Raw genomic sequence first — 20301 nt, 5'->3', positions numbered from 1 at the left:
AATTTCCAATGATTACAACAAATGCACATTTCCAGCTTTTTATTCATTACCTTTCTTTATTGAACATTCATTTTCTTTTCTTCTTGACAGCGATACATTTAATTGCAGGAGCACAGTTATTTGATTAGCTAGGTCCGTTTTCACTCAGTGTTGCCACGCACAGGATGTCCTTACAATCAATTAAGTCTTCCTCGCCTTTCATTTGTGCAACCCGTTTACAGAATGCAGATACTTATTTTCATGTTTTCCTCTTTCCGCCCCCCTCTCTTTTATTCCTCTCTCTTCCTCTCTCTCTCCCCCTCTTTTTCGCTTTTGCCTCTTTGCCTCCCTAAATCAAGGTGCAAAGAAGCCAAAGAGTGATGAAATGAAAAGAAAGCCAATTGCTGGACTGAGGTGGGGAAGATAGCTGCTAGGAGTCCGCCTGCGACTATGGAGCAGTCAGTAATTGCTGGAGACAGGGAGAGCTGGGGGTTGGGCTGAGGTAGCCATGTATAAATAGTGTGATCTCAAATTGAAAGGCATAAATAACAGCAGGAGTGATCTAACCCTATACAGCCCATCTTCTACGTGCAAAAACAGCGTGCGGAGGACGGCCACATCTCCGACTGAAAACAAGTGGATCTCTGTGGATAAGATCACCGGGCAGCCATGGAAGAACTTACGGCTTTTGTATCCAAATCTTTCGACCAGAAAAGCAAAGAGAGCTGCAGCGGCAGTGGCAGCAGCAACAAGAAAGAGACGATCACGTACAGGGAAGTTTTGGAGAGTGGGTTGGCACGTTCTAGGGAGCTTGGAAACTCTGACTCTAGCCTGCAGGACATGACCGAGAGCAGCAACCATTGCCCGGTGCATCTTTTCAAAGATCACGTAGAGAGCGACAAGGACAAACTGAAAGAGTTCAACACAGGCAGGACGGCGGAAGGTAAGAACGGGGCTGGGCGCCCTCTGCCCCGCGCCCCTCGCAGGCAACCCCGACCCCCTCCTCGGCCGCCTCGGGCGCTCCGCAGCGGGGGTGAACCGACCACTGCGGCCCCGGTCGCCCCATCCTCGGCCCCGGCAGGGCTCTGCCTCCGCACCCTTCCTCCCTCCTTCGGCCGCCTCCCTCCCGCAGCGGCGGGGACACGCACTTAGAAGCGCGTATGCCTGCACGCGTAACGTGAATATAGCCCTGAAAATACAAGTCGCAACTTCGGTCCTCCCACCTTGCCCCGCTAGCTCCTGTGCACATCCGAAATCGATCCGGTGCACTAGGCGTTCGTTCGCCCAGGGGATGGGGGCAGCGCAGGACGTCAGGTATTTTTGTCTATCTGTGCATTTTTGTACGAGGAAGCCTTGTTCGGGGTATTTTAATGCCTTAAGAGAAGGGCCTGCTTCCAGGCCGTCAGGATGCTGATGCTTCTGGGAGAAAGCTGGATATGGAGGGGGCTCTCTCTGAACGTTTTGCCTTGCGTCAGTTTATCTGAGACAGCGGCTGCGGCCGGCCAGGAGAAGCAGAGCCTGGCTGTAAGGGAGATGCCAGGGCAAGACGCAGCATTCCTGTGGAGATAGGCACCAGTCGGCTCTCTGCCTGGTCCCTCGGTCATTCGCCTGCCCTTCTCACCTGGGCCAGGGCAGCACAGCATCCCCTCGGGGTGCTGGGACCACCGGCCGAGAGGTAAAACGCCATCCCCTCTCTTAGTGGAAAGAAATTAATATTTTAAAAAGATTTTTTTAAAAACCAAACAAGCTAAAAATACCGCACAGTCTCGCAGAGGAAGGAGAGAATAAAAAGGGCGGGGGATTAGAAAGTTGAGAAAGTGTCTCTAGGCAAGTTAGACAGGTGGACCTAGCTGGGGAGCTACTGGCTAGCTTGGGGTAATAAAAAACGGTTAATAGGTTGAGGAACAACAACCAGTCTTTCAGCTGTTTCCTACTGTTTGACCTTGTTTAATGTATCATTGAGCAAAAAGCAATTTAATCTACAGCCCAAACGCTTATTTAGTATCTTCCTCTCTTCCACTCCCTCCCCAAATGGAAGGACAGGATATAATCCTACGTTGGGGTATCCCTATTTCTGCACAAGCCAATACCGCAGACCACTGCTGATCTTCCTTCTCTGACTGCAAAAAGAGAGGGTTCAGGAGGAATCACTGATGAAGGAGATGATTTTAAAAAATGAAAAGAGGGCATGCAAGAGGGGGCAAAAATATGAAAAAGAAAACAAAAAAGTATAATACGAATGAACAGCAACAACACAAAGTCTCTACTACTCTCCCCTTTCCCTGTGTATCGAAATTCTGGCTTGTATATTTAGCTAATTTAATCTATGGAGAGGGGCTGGGGGTGGGGATGGAAGGGAGGAGTTGGAAAGATCTGAGATGCTTGTGACAGTTTAAATTCATGCCAGGTTTCAGTCCAATTTCAACTGATTCTGGCATGTGATTTCAGTCCCACCGATATGCTAGTTAATATTTCATACCCATCACGGACATGCTGTAGTCGCAGATCAGCAAAAGGAGACAGAGCTTTTGAACACTCCTGATTTTCCCTGGGCATGTACTACGCTAGCACCCTCGTCTTTTCATAGGGGCTTCCCTTACAGCAGAAATTAAAACAAAACACCTTTAAAACCAACCATCAAACACTCCCTCAGGAGGCCAGACCTATCCCTAAGTTTTATGCAGCCGATAATCCAGCCCAAAGTGGGAGATAGGGAGCCCAGAGGAGCGATGACAGCCAGGGACAGTTTCGTTTTGGAAGTGAAAACGAGCACTTCGGTTTAGGTCCTCACTCTGCTTAAGCACAAATGCAGTTCAGGACGTTTTATTATATTCCATTAACTTATAATTTGCAGTTAGTCCTTTGCATTTGAGCATGTCCCTAAGTATGTATGCAAATATCTATGTGCATGCTCACGTTTGTCTGTGTATACACACATACACACACATGTAAGTGTGCATTTTGTGAGGGAAACAGGATTTAATTCAGGATCCTCTGGAGATATGGCTTCCCCTGGCAGCCCCACACTACCCAAAAGGTGAAGCAGGACAAAAGAGGCAGCCGGAGCAGGCTCCCATTCCAGACCTTCACCGGTGTGGGGCGGCCTGGCCTAGGGGGGAGACTGTGTATGGTGTCTAGGGAAGCTGGCTCAGCCTCCAGAAGTGCTCTCTGCTCCAACACATTTCCTCTTTTAATTTGTGAGATTTAAAAGAGGGACGGTGGGGTGTGTTAAGCCCCCTGGAATTAAGGAAAAGGGAGTGGGGAGGTGGGCAAAAGAAGGAAAGAAAGATAATTTACCAAAGCAAAAAAGATTCTCCTCTCCAAGACAAAAAAAGGGAAACTGTTTTCCCCTGTTGTCTCCGCAGCCCTGCTCGGGACAGGCATGCACAGGGGTTGCTGCCAGTTGCAAGCTCACCCCAGCTCTCTTGGGCCACATAAGATCTGGGGGAAAAGAAAGATTGCTCTGTTGATTTGAAGGGTCTGGGGTGTACCCACGTTCTGTGAGTCCGCTCCCCCACACCGGGCCGTGCAGGTCTGCCTCCCCCAGTATTTTGGGGGAGGAACGGGTGATAAAGTGTAGAGGGGGGGACGATCTCGGTCTCAGGCCCATGGAAAGTTTCTCTTACGAGGAAAATGTTTTCAGCATGGCTTTACCACAACAGTATTGGGAAGCTTCTTGCATGACTATTTTCACTTTAGGAGAAAACGGCTACGGAGAAATCCTCTCCCACCATTTGGATGTATCAGGGGACTGCTGGCTTCCCTACCAGCCCCTTTCCCAAACAGTCTGTGCCAGCTGATGGCATGGCTTTCTCTTTATCCTGGAAAGAAAATGAAAATTACATTTATATACATATTTTTGCTGATAGGGTACCAGCCAGGCAAAGCAGCGTGGGTCTCTCCCTCCCTCGGCCCAGAACTGGCAGTGGGGTTCAGCCTGGCCGGGTGCCCCCAGCCCAAGACCGACCCACAGCCACACTTGCCCCTCTGGCCTACAGGGGCCGGGTTGCGACATCCCCCTCCCTCCCATCGGTTGCTTCTACAGGTTGAGCTGAGTTTGGGGATGAAGAGAGGGGAGACACCCTTGTGCTGCGGAGAGAAACTTTGGAGAGGTGCGACAGGAGGCTCAGTGTCATTTTCCTCTTCCCCCTCCTGGCAGGGATTTACGAGTGCAAAGAGAAGAGGGAAGATGTGAAGTCAGAAGACGAAGATGGACAGACTAAGCTCAAACAAAGGAGAAGCAGAACCAACTTCACACTAGAGCAGCTGAATGAGCTGGAAAGACTTTTTGATGAAACGCACTATCCGGATGCCTTCATGAGGGAGGAACTAAGCCAGAGGCTGGGACTGTCTGAAGCTAGGGTTCAGGTAAGAGAAAGGTTCTGTTCCTGGAAACACCCTCATCTCCTTCATAACTGCCAGTGGATACTAGCACAGTGCCCCACTTAATCCAAAGTGGGGAGGTGAAGGCAGGGACTACATGTGTGATGGGGAAGCTGTTTGCAAATCTGATGTACCTGTCCTGTCAAACAATAACTCTGCTCTGGGGATATCTGCCCATGCCTTGTACTCCCTAGGAAGGTGATTTAATTATTTAGGGTTTTTTTCCCCTTGGGGGTGTGTGTGCATGCAGAGTAGTGATAGCATTGACAAGTCTCTAATAATTTTTCAGGTTTTAAGAAATTATTGTATTTTGCCTTGTGAATGTGCAATTAACTATCCCTTAATCCTCACTCTCTTACCCCTCCTTTTATGGGGCGGAGTGGGGGAGTGGGAGGAAATCCAGAACAGAAAACAATCACTGTGAATAAGGCTAGATGGTTTGGGTGCTGAGGGACAGGATTAGCCAGAGCTGGGGGAAAGGTGCCCACTCTGATTTGCACAGCAAGCCTATGAATGCATGGCACCCCATCTGGTGGAGTCTTCCCCAGTCCCTCCTATTCCACCTCAGATAGAGCTAAATACCAATTAGCCTTCAAACCCTTGAAAATAGGTCCTGAAAATAGGTCCTGGATGCTGTAGTTTTGGGGCTGTCAGAGCTGTCTCTTCGGTTGGCTCTAGATCGAATGTTTTAAAATTCGATTTTCGGATTGATGCAAGGGGACAAGACCCCTCCCCCTTAAGCCAACTGGAGAATGCACCCCCAAAACAGATGTTGTATCAAAAGCCCAATAGCCTAGAAATAATTAATAAGATCAACCTGTGGCTCTAAGAGCAGGCCTAGAGAAGGAGAAACCTCAAGGAAATCCCTTCTTGGCCTGATAGACTCAAACCAAAACTCAAGAAGAAAGTCATTAAGCCAACCCCTCCTCTGAACAAAACGCCTTCACACCCTGGAGATAAGGAGATGCGCATGCATATCTGTGTCTGCCTATACTCGTGTGCATGTGTGTACCTATAGGTGTGGTTGTGGCTGTGTGACATAGGTACACATCTTCCTCCCGACTCTCACCCACAGGGGGAAGACAAGGCATGCAGCCCTGAGCTGCAGTGGGGAGGGGGTTTGCCTTGTCCCCCTCCTTAAACACGAACCACCGTGGCAAGTGAGCAGGCAGGATGCTCCTTAGCGAGCAAGGCAAATCCCGCAATGAATAGTGACCAGGGTGGTTTTGTTGTTGTTGTTGTTCTTGTTTGTTTTTGGTTTTGTTTTGCTTAAGGCTCATCTCTCCCGTCTGCTCCTGCCTTTCTCAGTAGAAAGCAAGATGGGCGAGGGATGGTGCCGGGCACATGCCTTAGGGAGGGCAGCTTGCAGGGGATATTGCAGGGATTCAAAATGCTGCTGGCCTGCTTTCTTCTAGAAGATTGATCTAACCACACCATATAAATTAATGAAAAGATTAAACTTTTGCTGAAGGGGACATCAACTCTTCTGTCATCTTCCCAGATCTTCTTACTTGGGCTCTGTAATATCTTTCCAAGGCCTTGATGTACTGTTTCTATAAAAATAAATTACTTGTAATTGAATTCTGCACTATTTCTTTCAAGTACTTTATTACTGAGCAGCACCTTAACAGGATGTTCATAGTTACAGGAAAATTGGTGCTTCAAGTGCTTACAAATCTTAAAACAGCACACCACAAAACAAAACCAAAACCAAAAAAACCCCAAACAAACCACCCAAACAAAAAAAAAACCAAAGACACCAAACCAACCCAAAAAAACCAACCAAACAAAGCTCCAAAACAAAACACCACCACCAGCAGCAGAAAAGAAAACAGAACAAAACCCAAAACCAAAACAACCAAACAACAAAGCAACAACAAACCAACCAACCAAAAAAGCCCCCAAATCCCACCTGATTCAGGGGAAGATTATGAGAGAGAACAACAGCAACACAAAAATGAATAAATGTAGTGATCTTATAAAATAAGTTTTTATTGATGAAAATAAAAATTAAAGAAATATCAGGAGGGAAAGGAGGACAAATAGTTAATTAATGGGGAAATAAGCAGAGAGTTCTATATCTGTCAATAAAGGGAAGTGGGGGAAAAAAAGAAGGAAAAGGGAGGAAAAGGGAAAGGTGTTATTTTTTGTTGCTTGTTTTGTGGTGTGTGGGTGTTTTTTTTTTAATACTTTCAGAATTGTTCTTTAATTCCTATCTGAGCCACTTGTCCCCTGCTGTTAAAGGATATAGTTTCAATTTAGTGTGGAAATTTGCTGTAAATAAATTGAAGCTCCTATGGTAGCTAGTCCTTATTAACCTTTTATTTTTAGTGTTGTACTGGAAACTCATATCACCCAGCTGTCAGGGTTATAATTGAAAGTTATGAGACCATAGTGAGGAGCAGGCAGTAATTCAATTACAACAAATATCTTTGGGTTTATGGTGCAGGGCTAAATTAAATGTCATTATTCACTGTCTCTAATGGAAATCAAAAGGAAATCAGATTAGAGCATTTGTGAAAGAAATCACCGAGTGATCCTTAATGAAGAAATAACTGTCTAAAACAGTGTACTGTGCTTTACTTAGCATATTCATGACTAATTGGAATTGATCGTGAATCACACCAAGCCTGATTTATTATCGCTTAACGCAGTGGCTAATTCATCACTTTTATTCCTCATAACCCTATTTTTTCGTAGCTGAAGGGAAAGGGCACTTCGTTTTCCAGATTCAAATATAATTTCTGTTTGAAAGATGTTCTGATTTGCAAGAGAAGTTGTTTAAACGCTGCTTAAATTTCTCATGACAATTTATACTCCTTTGGGGGTGGAGATGGCGCGTGGGGAACACACAGAAGGAGATTTCTTGCAAAGATTTACAACCTTAAAAAAATTTAAAAATCGTCGCTACAGTGCGATGATATTTTGCATGTTCATATATGAGAGAAATGCATAAATCCCTAGCAGTCTTGTTAAAAGAAGCTCTGAGTGTTGTTAATATTTGCGTATTGAGCGCGGCTATTGTGCACTGCTGGTGCTCTGCCGGGTATTTCAGGGCAGCGGTGTCCGGTTAGCGTGGGGAAGGTTGTTCTAACGACGGGCCAGAGGGGACTGGGGAAACGGGAGCGGTCTGTCGGTCGGTCCACCTCCGCAGCCGCACGCCCTCTGCGCGCTCACCCCCGGACACCCTAGGCAGTAGAAACGGTGATCCGAATCAGAGAAGGCCAATTTCTACTTAGGAAAATCACTGAGGTACCCGAGGTAATTAATGCCTTTGGAAGCCTTTCTTTGCACTAATTACTCCGTTGTAAATGACCATCATTAAGGCAATTGAAGAAAGCTTGAAGGGAAAATTTGATGTAGGAAGTGCAGTTAGTATTAATTAACCGTATGATCTCTTGGCAAGTGCAACAATATCAAAGGTTGTAGGTGTTTACTTAGCTACAGGATTTTATCAGCGGTGAAAGTAAATGTTTGTCCATACTCGGTAGGTTTTGGTGTAAGAGTAAGTGTCCTGAAAACATTTGGGTTCGTGCCTCTGACAATCCTTTGGGGAGAGCTGCTAAACAGAGCACCTTGGGAGGGGGAAAGTAATGACGATCTGAAAGGGCCCTGGAAAGGAGGCAGGGGAGGCGCAGCGCAGCGGTAGCTGGAAGTGCTGCGCTTGTTTGAGAAATGACGGCTGGAATTGGGGCAGGATTACCGATTACAAGCATTTCTCGTGTAGGGGCATAAGACCTTCTTCACATCTCTGCCCAGTAACATCTCTGTTACTCTTGTCTGCCCAGAAGCGGTGTGTATTGGGTATTTTTTTGTTTTGTTTTGTGGCTATTTTATTTTTTTGTTGTTGCCCTTTTTAAAAAACAAACAAAAAACAAACAACAACAACGACAACAACAACAAAAAACACCCCCAAAACCATTTGACCTATTCTAGTTGATCCTGTTCTGGCAGGGAGCTTGCACGGTATGATTTTTCGAGGTCCCTTCCAACCCCTCACATCCTGTGATTCTATGATTCTGTGAAATGATTCAGATCCTTAAGTGCAAATTCAGTATCTCGCATCTTCTCGGAGATCCATATCGTTTCCAAACCCAGGTTAGGAGAGAACAGATGGCCAGGTCTCTTAGGTATCAGACCCCGGAGGCTGAGCTGGTCCAGGCTAGTCGTCCCTGAGATGTCTGAGGAGTGACTGGCAAGGAAGAGATAGTCTCACCCGGCCTGCGTGTGGCCTTTTTAAAAGTGCTTGTGGGAGCGGCCCCTCGCTCCAAGCGGGTGGCGCAAGGACCGCCGTTGCCCTCCCGGGGAGACAAGGGAGACCGTGGAGACTTGATGCAAAGCGGGCGGCTTCAGGTCTCCCCGGCTGTGAGGGTGCTACTGATCTCCAAATGTTCAATTCCCGCTGAGAAACCACACCAAAGAGCAAAACCCCCTCGAACAGCCCCACCGCAGCACATAGATGGAATCACTCCGTCTCTGGGGCTGAACTCTCCCCCTCGGCTTCTCCCGAGGAGAAACCTCAGTAAAGTTTTGCGGAGACCCTTACCTCTCCTCTCCATCCTTAGCCCCGGAGATAATCCTCCTTCAGTAGCTGCCTAATTTACCTCCTTTTTTTTTGTTAGTTGTTTTTTGTTTGGTTTTGTTTGCATTTTCTTTTCATAGGTCTGGTTCCAGAACAGGAGGGCAAAGTGCCGAAAGCAGGAAAACCAGATGCACAAAGGTGGGTGAGAGGTACGGGACAGTTGAAGGGTGGTGGCTGTGGGGCCTCGGGACTCCGCCGCCGCTCACCCGGCCATCTCTTTCTCCTCAGGTGTGATCCTAGGAACTGCCAGCCATTTAGACGCCTGCAGAGTGGCCCCCTATGTGAATATGGGAGCCCTGAGGATGCCTTTCCAACAGGTAGTTAGCTCTGGTTTTATTTTCCTTTCCCCGAGCAAACTCCGACTCTTTTTTTTTTTTTTTTTTTATCCGGGAGGAAGCCGGACACGTTTACAAGTGCCATTTATATAGAAGTTGGCACGTATTAAAAACAGACTGTAAAATTTCGTGAAAGAGCCTCCACCCGACTGCTAGGAGCTCAGCGCCCTTCGTGTGCGGGGAGGGGGCCGAAGCGTGGGGTCCCGAGGCCCCGGGAGGCGCCGCCAGTGCAGAGTCCACTCTGCTGCCGCGCCATGGGCTGGTTCAAGACCCCAGGGTAGCCCGCAGACGTGGCAAAGGCTGCCTGGGATCCCAGGGGGGCATCGCCCTGCTGGGGCGGGGAGGGCTAGGGAGAGCCCTGCCAGGCCCTCCCTCACCTGTCCCGATCCGCCCAGGGCTCTTAAGTCTCCGCCCGGCGCTGGAGAGTGCTGTGGGAGAAGGTTGAGCATTTCCCACCTGGTGGGCGAAACAGAGAGGGGGAAAAATTATGGAGACCCTTGAACTGTCGTCCTCTCCTTCCTTCCCAGATGGGTTGTCGAGGCGTGGTCCCTTTCGGCGGAGCCGTCCGCCAGGGAGGTGGTGGGGCTTCTCCCGCGGGGGCTGGCCAGCCGGGACCTGAGTAGTAGCGGAGCGCAGGCACTGGCGCCACTGCGGGACCCGGGTTCTTGAGCGAGAGGGCGCAGCCTCCAGTGAGAAGGGCGTCGGGAAAGACGAGGACGAAATTCAGTCCCGCTTCTAGCCACCTCCTCGCCACTGCTTGTGGCTACCCCCGTTTCCTCCCCCACACCCCTCACTTTTTTTTTTTTGTCAATTAATCGGGGAATCGATTTTTCTCCGCCCAAAGGGACCCTCCACCACCTTCTGCGTCTCAGAGACACGTGGAGCTGACAGATTAATTGTATTGATTTTTAAAAGACATATTTGGACCAAAATAATTAAATACATAAATAAACTCTCCCCCACTCCTTCCCGAACCTACCCGGAGCTGAAATCTCTCAGTCAACCCAACGTGTTTGTATAGGTCGAGAAAGCTCCAAAGCAAACACCAACCCGGTATATAAAGGACCAGTGGCCAAAGAGTTTTTAGCAAGGTATAAATAAACATCCCTGGAGGCAAGAAAAAAAAAACACACAGCAAAAAACACAACTATTTAACACTTGTTGTCCCCCGTGTCTTGGGCGGCATATTTTATTAATTTATTTTAAAAATTGTTATTTATTTATTTATTTCTTTTTCCATACGAGGACGGTTAAGCGTGTCCCTGTGCCTTCGGCTAGGTGCGCTCCTGCCTCGCCCCTGCGTGCGGGGGTCTCTTCTGATAAGCTGCTCTTTCAGCCTTCGGACTACTGGGAAGGGTTGAGGCGGAGTGGGGTCTGGTTCGATAGCCGCGGGAGGTTGCGGGATATCGATGGTGTCCATCACCGCGGGTCTGACGCCGCGTCTCTGCCCCAGGTCCAGGCGCAGCTGCAGCTGGAGGGCGTGGCCCACGCGCACCCGCACCTGCACCCGCACCTGGCGGCCCACGCGCCCTACCTGATGTTCCCGCCGCCGCCCTTCGGGCTGCCCATCGCCTCCCTGGCCGAGTCTGCTTCCGCCGCTGCCGTGGTGGCCGCCGCCGCAAAGAGCAACAGCAAGAACTCCAGCATCGCCGACCTGCGGCTGAAGGCCCGCAAGCATGCCGAGGCCCTGGGGCTCTGACACGCTTCAGACCAGTCCCCCCTACCCCATCGCGCCCCGGGTGCCCGCGGCGGGAGGGTGTGTTACCCGCACGGACAGCCGCTTTGCTCCTCCGCTCCTGCCGCTCCTCCTCCGGCCGCGGGGCCGCCTTCTCTCTTTTTTGTTATTCTTGTTTGGTGTTTTTTGGTTGTTTTTGGTTGTTTTTTTTTTTTTCAGTTTTTAGTTTTTAATTTTTATTTCTTTCCCCTGTCCCAAGGTCTGTGAGTGCTCGGCTGTAGCCTCTTCCCGCCGCTCTTCTCGTCCTCTTCCCCCAGGGACTTTGCTGCCGGGGGAGCCGGGTAAAGAGCGGCCTTTGCCTGCCGTTGGTGCTGTGTGACACGGTGGGGGACTTCCGCAGGGCGAGGGCGCCCGGCTCTCGCCTGGGTCGGGCGCTCACCCACGCACGCATCCGTAGCAAACAGGCACCCACAAGTCATAGACTCGGCGGAAGATAAAGTAGGTGGGAGGAGACAGTTAACAAAAACCAACACACATACAAAGAAAAGGAAAAAAAAAAAAAGAGAAAAAAAAAAAAAGAAGGAAGGAAACGATTTCTAAATTATGTTAATCTGTGAACATTTGGGACACTTTGGATGTTTTGACCCTGGCAAAAGTGATTGCTCCAGCATAACGTCATCCGCTGCTGTCAGTTTTGCTACCTTGTGCATGTGTCTAACTAAACATGTTTTGAAGATCACAAATATATTAGAATGAAACTAAACAAAACAAATAGTAATAATAATAAATAATAAATCCTTGGGGCTGGTCTCCATTAAAGATGACATTTCTTTGTTGCCAACAGTATTATTTCACTGCCATGAATCTCTTCCATTACTGAGGAGCTGCTGCTGCAGAACTGGTTTGAATTTAAATGTGGAATTTCAGATCTGAGGCAAGGCAGTTTTTAATTTTCTTTCCCCCATTTCTTTCTGAAAATAAAGAAAAAAAAAGACCAAAAAAAGCAATAAATAATAATAATAAGGCAGCATGTCTCAAATGGTTATATCCTTTGACAGGAGAAAAAGAGAGAGACTAGAATTTGTTAATCATTAGTGACACCTTGAAAGATGGGAACAATAAGAAATGCACCTGTTTTGCCAGAATCACCTGAACTCAGTTAGATGCATCATGCCACAGAAACAGGTCAATTTTTCTATTTTTTTCCAAATGTCTTGATTTTTCAATCAAAATATTGTTGTTTGTTTGTCGTTCCCCCCACCCCCCCTCCCCAGGATGTAGAGAGAATTATGCTACCAAGATGGACATATGGTTTGAAGGCATAATACTGATGCAGTGTTAATTTTAGTGAAATGCAATTAAGTGCAGTAAAGTGCAATACTGTAAATACTATAGAGTAAAAAAAATTAGCCGTACTTATTCTGTTAATAACCAATTCTGCAAGAACCGTATCTTAAGTCGTTTATGCTCAGACATGTTCATTGCAGCTTCTTGCCAAAATAACAGTCTGAGTCTTCTATGAATGGATAAAGTTTTATACATCACGTACCGGAAAAGCTAGATGCCGTGATTTCTAGTGGAGTTCTTGTGCCATATTTCTGAGAAGTAAAGCTGCAAAGTCTGTGTGACACTTTTGCAATCATTTTAAGTAAAAAACAAACAAACAAACAACCCAATAAAAAAGCAACGCACGGAAGCATTTTGTAAGCGGTGGACAAGTTCAATATTTGGACATTTGAAGTTTTGCCTGTGATTTAGACACCAAATCTTAAGTTAGTGCTCAAGGAAAATGACTAGCATAAATTCCAAAAGGATAGGAAGTAAGGAAATTGTTGGAATTACATTACCAAAGTGTCTGGGTTTACTGACTCCCCTCCCTTTTTCTTTTTATGCTGTTATCTTTTTTTTTTTTTATTTAAATAAAATATTTGGTGGGGAGGAGAGAGGAAGGTACAGATATTGATCTTGTCTGCATCTAACAAGATAGTTATTTGTTGCCTTTGTTACCAAGACCCATGTTCTGGGAAAGTTTATCCTCTTAGTAGTACCACTGTTAAGCCTGCTTTTTATGTCTCATTTAGAAATCCCTTGCTAGTTTTGGCTTTTGCTGATATTTGTCAAGTCTAGATATTACTGTGGAACAAAAATCCACACTGTAGATAATTTTTCGACATGTCTTCTTTGTTTCCCCTTTAACTTTTTGATATTTTCTATCATGCAAAATTTCTGGAAGGTCTAAGTTGTGCCCTTTCCCTTCTATTTATTATGTAAGAAATAGTTATATGTTGGAGTTGATAGAGCTGATAAATGTTACCTGCCTTTTCTACCTCTCTGCGAAAGCCCAGTACCTTTTTAAAACAAGGCCAAAATATTAAGATAGTGTTACTTGTTACTGACAAATACAGAGGAAAGGCTCAGTCAGTTAGCCATTTCATATTTAAACAAAACATTACCTAAACCCTCCCAAACCTTATCATGTATGAATTTCTGGCTAAAACAAGAAATATTTGGAGTGCTTTCAACACTTCTAACATGCATATCTGGAAAATAATACATGTTACAACAGAGATGCTTCAGGCTATAGGAGGTAACCTGTTGTACTGGATACCCACAGCCATGGAAGGAGAATTTGATACACTGTTGAAGGCCCTTCGGCACAGAGCTTTCTATTAAGTGAGGACTGTTTGTTATCTGTACTTGTGATCCAATTATTACCCTTTCAAATCTTCTTCTGAGAGTTTAACAGAGGTTTATGTGAATTTATTTTTTTTTTCCACTCCTGTGCTGGACTTCTGCAAAGGAATTATTTTCACCCTTGGACAATTCTGCAGAATGAGCTAAGTTGAATCTGTAGGTTTGGGATCTGAATTTTCTTAGATACCTTCTAGGTGAGGCTGATCTTACAGCGCTAGAGGATGCATGTACAGTATGCACCCATCTCAGACTGGAAGGAATGACTTTTCTGCATTTGCTGTTTTACTAGGTACAAACACAGCAAAAATGCTTGTAAAATTTTCTCAGAAATTTCACTACACACAGCTTCTTTATTCTGCTAAAAAATAGCGGCAACATGAATGCAGTTCCCTGCTAACATGAAACAAGGCTGGTAGTGTAGCATACACTTTCCCAGAATAAAATATTCTTGACTTTTTTTCCGATTGCTTTCAATGGATGTCTCAAGCACAGTCTTGCCCTCTACCACAGAAGGGCAAAAGGTGGCAACATTTATCAGCTTAGCCTGTTTTGAAGGAGGTACCATATGTCAGCCTGGGGAAAGGGGGAGAGTGTTACTGTGAACCTACCAAGGTGCTTCATGCTGCTCTTGCTTTTCATTTAGCACAAGAGGAAATAGGTGTGCTGTGAAAGGGTTGCTTAATTCTTGTATGGACCAATTGCATCAGTGGTGGTATAAAAACTTTGCCTGGGTTTGAGTTGTGTATGCAGGTGGCCTCCTTTTCTTGCCATCCTTACACCGCTGAGAAGAAATGAGGGGTCTTACCTGGGCTACCATGTACTGGACTGTACTTTTCCCTAAGTGTAAGTCACCATGGCTGCATTCACTGAGTGGAGCTCCAGTGATCCATACAAGTTGAGAATCTGAACCAAAGCATCTACTCCATCCCTGTTAATTTTTTATATATTTTTTTTTGGTAATTTATTTAATTTATTTGACAGTCAAAGTCTTGAGGTGATTGTTCAAGTTTAAAAGTATTGTGATTGTTCTAGATTCTCAGGCATGGCAAGACTCCTTTGTTGTCCACAATCATCCAGCCTGATCTTTGTGTAATCTCTCATTTGAAAAGTGTGAGATTTCCAAGGTCACCCAAACAGCAGCTGCTGGAGAGAATTCCTGTGTAGGAGACCTTCATTTTGTGTCTGTGGATTGCTAAAGAATCTTCCTCAAAAGTTTGGTCTGATATTTGAAAAATAACTTTAATGAATGCCAAATGAACAATGTTGTTTATAAATAGGTCTATTAAAAAAAAAAAAAGGCTTTATGCTTTACTTTATTGGCCCCTTTATAATAGAAAAAATTGTGTCTGTGGGTTTATTTTTATTTTTCTTTAAATTGTCAAATAAGCTTAAGTACTTCATCCATTTATATCAAAATAGCAAGATGATTCCATGGTTCATTTTTGTTGACTTGGAAATGTGTGAAAAATACTATATTGGAAGATTTTTTTTGTTTGTTTGTTTTGTTTTGTTTTGTTTAGTAGGGTCATATAGATGTAGTGACATTTTGGTTAATATCATAATACTTAGCATTTATATAATGTTTATTTGCAAAGCACTATATAAGTGTTTATTATTTAATCCTCACCCATTATGAAGTAGGTAAGAATTGTTATCCCCTTTTCTGTAGAAATTAAGGCATATAAATCCAGGGCCAGGTTCCATCGGCCATTGTCAGCACTAAGTATTATTACTTTTGGTTTTGTGATGTAGTTGCATCCCCCAGATCATCATCTGATAGGAACTTTGTGGTGCTAGACACCTTTCAAAACTGTAAGTAGCAGAGGCCCTGCTTCCAGGAATTTAAACTCTGTCCCTGATTTTAGCAAAAGTCTTAAAGGGAGCACTGAACTTAATTCAGAGTGGCAGAATGTGTCTGTGAGTTATTTCCATAGAACACGAAAATACTGCCCAATACTCTGACCCTGCATGTCAGTGGGAATTTGGTTAATGACTTTGTGGGGCTGAGTTGCAGCAGTGCTAAGACTAGAACCAAAAATGCATGCTCCCACAGGATGCACCAATTGATAGAAAACTTTGATTTCCAACTTCCCCTACTATAAATTTTTCACTCAGACCAAGAGTGTGGATGTCAATTCTTTGCATGCTTTATCTGCTATATCTTTCAGCCCTGTGTTTGCCTATAAAACAATAATAAGACAGGAATTTGAATTGACATAGCATTGGCAGATGTTGACTGTTGACTCAAATTCAATAGATGTGGAAATTCAGATCCCTAAGGCAAACCAAGGTTAGGAATTTGTTTATTTTTTTGGTGACAAAAATACCCATTTTCTGCTCTTCTAAATGGGCTAGGCAAATAAGATATATATATTCTTTTTTTTTAACCAGGTAATTTTAGTTGTTGTTTTTTTTTTTTTTTAAAAACATTATTACTTTGGAGGTGGCAGGCTTATTTCCACTTTTGTTTGAGGAAAACTTTCAAAGTGTATGAAAAATGGATCACACATCTTTCTTAGAAATGTGTTTATTTTTATAATACCTAATAGCTAATGTTCCAGGTGGTGTCCTCGTAACTGCTAATTATACTCCACTCTACAAAGTGTACACAACCAATATGGTTGGCAATTATTTTGCTTTTGTGTTCCTGGTTAAAAAGGATGGTGAAAGTGTCTCACTCCTCATCTGTGAGCAGTCTACTGACCCTGTTATGTTTTCTTTCCCTGATGTGTCAGAATTCCCATGGCTAGCAAGATTCCAAACAGCTGTGGCTTACATGACAAGAGCTTCTTATCAGGTTGCTTGAAAATCTCCACCGGTTGCAGTAAGATGTGGTAGGACTGTAGAAGGCCTGGTATTGCTTGGAAACTGAAGAGAAAAAAAAAAAAGCAGTGTGCTGTAGCAGAGTGTGATCTCCTCTCCTTAAGAGAAGAGTAAAGCCTTCTGCTTTAGCAGTCGCGATTTCTGTAAAATTGCGTCTCTCAGTCATGTCTTTAAAGGATGCAACATCACTCCCATCAATGTAACCCAGTGGCTAATATTACATTGTTTATTTTTATTAGCTGGCCTTTCTAGCCAGATCAGTGGAAGGCCATAGGCTTTGGTGTTTGAGGCATTCTTCCAAGGGGGTACGATACTAGGTATCCCTCCAATTTTGTTTTTCTGTTAGACAGCTTCGATGCTAAAAATTGGTGCCAAATCAGTAAATCTGCCTAGAAAGTTGCCAATTTCAAATAAGTAATTGAGAGCTGATGCAGTTCATACACCTTATGTTGAAAATTGATATTTACCTAAAATCAATTGAAGAATGTAGAACATATCAGATTTTGGAGCTAATGATATTTATTCAAAGGCAATACTTCCACTAATCTCGGCTTATGGTGTGTATTAATTACATCAAAGACAGGCAAATATCTCTGATTCTTTGTATTAATGTATATGAATGTTTTATTTATTTTTTTGTTTGAAAATTTCTAGATGTGTATTATTTTAATTATGTTGAGTGTAAATTTGACAATGCCTTGCATTTATTTTTATACTTTTTAAACCTGTTGCTTTTGCAAAACTATAAGCAGCCAGTATGATTTGCAGTACCATTACGTATTTTGGTTATGTACACAGTGTGTCTGAGTTTACAGACATTTCAGGGATGAAAACAACAACAAAATCTCCAACACCAACTCGTCTTAAAAAGCTTGTACCCCTTTGTCATTGTGGAAGAGGAAAAAAACAAACAAGCGAATGACTTTTTTAAGGTTTCAGTTATGCCAGCATGCTCCTACATGAATTCACCAGACATGTTGAGTTCCATTTTCAGAGTGTATTATGTTGAATCACATTATATGAATGTACATCTTGTAAAAGTGAGATATGAATAAACTTATAAATATTTGTAATCATGTGTTAATAGATGCCCAAAATAACTACTACCAAAGGGATGGTAAATAATAAGGCATTTCCCCCCTGTTAAATCAGACATGTCTCTTCTGTATTTAATGACTTCTTTTTTTTTTAAACACCTTATTCACTTTCTCTTTGCCAAGAATGAACGCAGTTCGTCTTTCTCTGTAGCCATCCCATTCTCACAGGCTTCTACGTAAGCTTTGCCAAGCAAGTTACAGCTTAGTGGTGACTGATCAGAAGTTATTTTTGCATCCCATCTACTACTGTAATATTTCTTCCTTTGGTAATCTATTTGTTTTAAAAAGATTTATAGCTTTTCCTTGTCATCGGGAGGACCGTTTTTGATGGCTCCAATCTGTTAATTCAAATCAATAGGAGGGGCACAAGCTCTTATTTTTCAGGTGATTAAGGATTTTTTTTTCCATGTCCCTGCTTGTTGGTATGTTAGATGTAAATCTATCCTATAGTTTTATTCTCTCTAGTTGTAGTGCAGCATTCTGATGTTGAAAAGGATACCCACGGCATCCTCTTGTTCCCATGCACTGTGTTGTTTTTTTTTTATAACACTGAAGCAAACTGGGTTCATGGAAATCTTTCTGTTTGGTTACAGCCTGTGTATTGGGTTCTAAACTTCTGAACTAGTCACAAGAGTTAGGTTAGACTTATTTGAAATCCAGTTTGTCTGATGCTTGTGTTACATTTAAACTGCGTCAGACTTACAAAATGAGTAGTTCCATGTTCCAAGCCCTTACCCCAAGACTGCATGCCTTTATTATTCCTTGCCTGCAGCTGACTGTATAAGCTGAAGCCAGAACCTGTACATAGCTTCCCTAAACTTGTTTTTTCTGCTGCAAGTGTTTACGTCTATTTGAGGTCTGACCTGGAACATAACTGGAAAGGAGTTGGTACAATATTCCTGCATCACAATTACTGTTTCTCCCTAAGCTAAAACCACAAACTGACATCCTGTTTTTCCTATCATTAATTATGTAAGAGACAGGCTATTATGAGAAAATTAATCCTTCCTTTCTGTCTCTGAAAGATATGTGGGCAATGAATGGTTGTCAGTAGCAAGCACTGTAAGAGCAATCAGAAAAAATATAAAGTGATAACAGTGTGTGCTGAAAGATTAGCTTCACCAGAAGACCATCTAGTAGCAATCTATAAATAAATATGTTTTAACACTCTTATTTTTGTCTATTCATATTCAGTTCAGATGTTGAAAAGAGAGATAAGTTTTCTGGCAGTTTGGTTTTTAGGAGGAGATTATTTCCCTCTTCATTTTTGTGAATTAGCCTGCTTTATTTCTAATAGCTTCTTCTTCTATTGCTTTCTGAAATAATTTATGGTTCTGAGGAAGGCTTTCTTTCTTTTCTCTTTGGGTACATTTTTCTTCATTGCATGAAAATTTATTTTAATTAAAAAAATACATACTTTGACCCTATTGCCATCAGCATTTTTGGCTACTGTCTCCAAACTCTCTCTGTAGGATCTGAATCGAATTGGATAAGAATAAACACTGTAACAATTTTCTTATGAATTGTCAGTAAAATTTTCCTTTCTTTCTTGAGTAGTTTCTCTCTTAGACTATAAATTTTTGAGCTGCAAACATCTGAAATAAAATCATGAGGAGCTACACAGGGAACAGGACTGAATATCTGCTGGTATGAATACCTGCGAACGGGGGAAATTTTACCAATATGCGTGGTTCAGCCCTGTATTTCCTGCATTTCCAGGAGTCGAGTTAAATTCTGCAGGAGCAACCACAGAAAGACACATCTATACTCAAAGACCACATATGAATGACTGGAGATTGGACAACAGAACAAAGGGAAACGTATGTAATTTCATTTCCCTGAATCAAACACTCAGATTTCATAACCAATACAATTAAGGGTAATGATCTTACTCCTACATCTAATTGCTGATTTATAATTGCTACCAAGAGGCTATAAAAATACTGAGTCAGAAAGCTGGATCCAAAACAGAGTCTTAATGCTTCACTCTAAAGTTAGACTTCAGAGGAATTTAAGCACTTAGTTCCAAACCCCTAACACAGGACTTCTGGCTGCTTTTCAAACTCTATTGAAGCCTAAGGGCAGTAGTTCTTCCACACATTAAATTTCTCCATGAGCCTCATGTTCTACTTCTGTGCATGCCTGGCACCTGGCAGATCTTTGTGTCTGGGAGGCTTGTTCCTTTTTTGGCCTGAGTTACAGAAACTGGACATCTCTTCCATCTTGCTTAACTTCAGGGATCCATCCAGTGAGTCACCCAGGGCTTGTTGCTCACCCGCACACCACAGGATTTCTTCAACGAGGAAGAAAAGGAGGGTGATTGTATTAGATGACTCTCTTCCAAGGGGAACAGAGGGGCCCATTTGCAGACCTGACCCATCCCACAGGGAAGTCTGATGCCTCCTTGGGGCTCAGATTAGTGATGTAAAAAGGAAAGTCTCTAATCTGGTGCAGCCTTCTGATCATTATTATTATTTACAGTTCAGACGTCTACATCAGAACTTGTCAGTGGAGGCAAGCAGCACGCTTTTAGAAAATAGACCTCCAATGAGTATATTAAGGGGGGGCCTTAGAAGCAAACTAGCTCAGATGTAATAATATTAGTAGACATCTCTCTTTAGACAGTCATGTCCAATTCTGTGGCACATAACACAAGTTCCCTTCATGTGTCTTCCACTGGTAAAATGACAGCAGTTCCACCACTTTGTTTTCTTCAGACAAGGAGATTTCCTT

At 43.7% G+C, this 20301-nt stretch overlaps 1 protein-coding gene across 2 annotated transcripts; it reads left to right on the top strand.

The window, feature by feature from the left end:
• The first annotated feature begins 648 nt into the window (after positions 1 to 648).
• On the top strand, positions 649 to 10978 carry SHOX (short stature homeobox). 2 transcript variants are annotated; one of them, XM_054164718.1, is made up of 5 exons: positions 649 to 922; positions 4139 to 4347; positions 9025 to 9082; positions 9173 to 9261; positions 10733 to 10978. In XM_054164718.1, the coding sequence occupies exons 1-5, from the start codon at positions 649 to 651 to the stop codon at positions 10976 to 10978; spliced, it is 876 nt and encodes a 291-aa protein (XP_054020693.1). The 2 variants fall into 2 exon arrangements, with proteins under 2 accessions (XP_054020693.1, XP_054020694.1); XM_054164719.1 differs by lacking the exon at positions 10733 to 10978 and adding an exon at positions 10116 to 10167 and having other exon boundaries at positions 9173 to 9260.
• The last annotated feature ends 9323 nt before the right edge of the window (positions 10979 to 20301 follow it).

The sequence above is a fragment of the Dryobates pubescens genome, chromosome 10 (genome assembly GCF_014839835.1).
Source record: "Dryobates pubescens isolate bDryPub1 chromosome 10, bDryPub1.pri, whole genome shotgun sequence".
Lineage (NCBI taxonomy): Eukaryota > Metazoa > Chordata > Aves > Piciformes > Picidae > Dryobates > Dryobates pubescens.
Note: the sequence above shows the minus strand (reverse complement) of the source record. Positions and strands in the feature narration are given on the sequence as shown.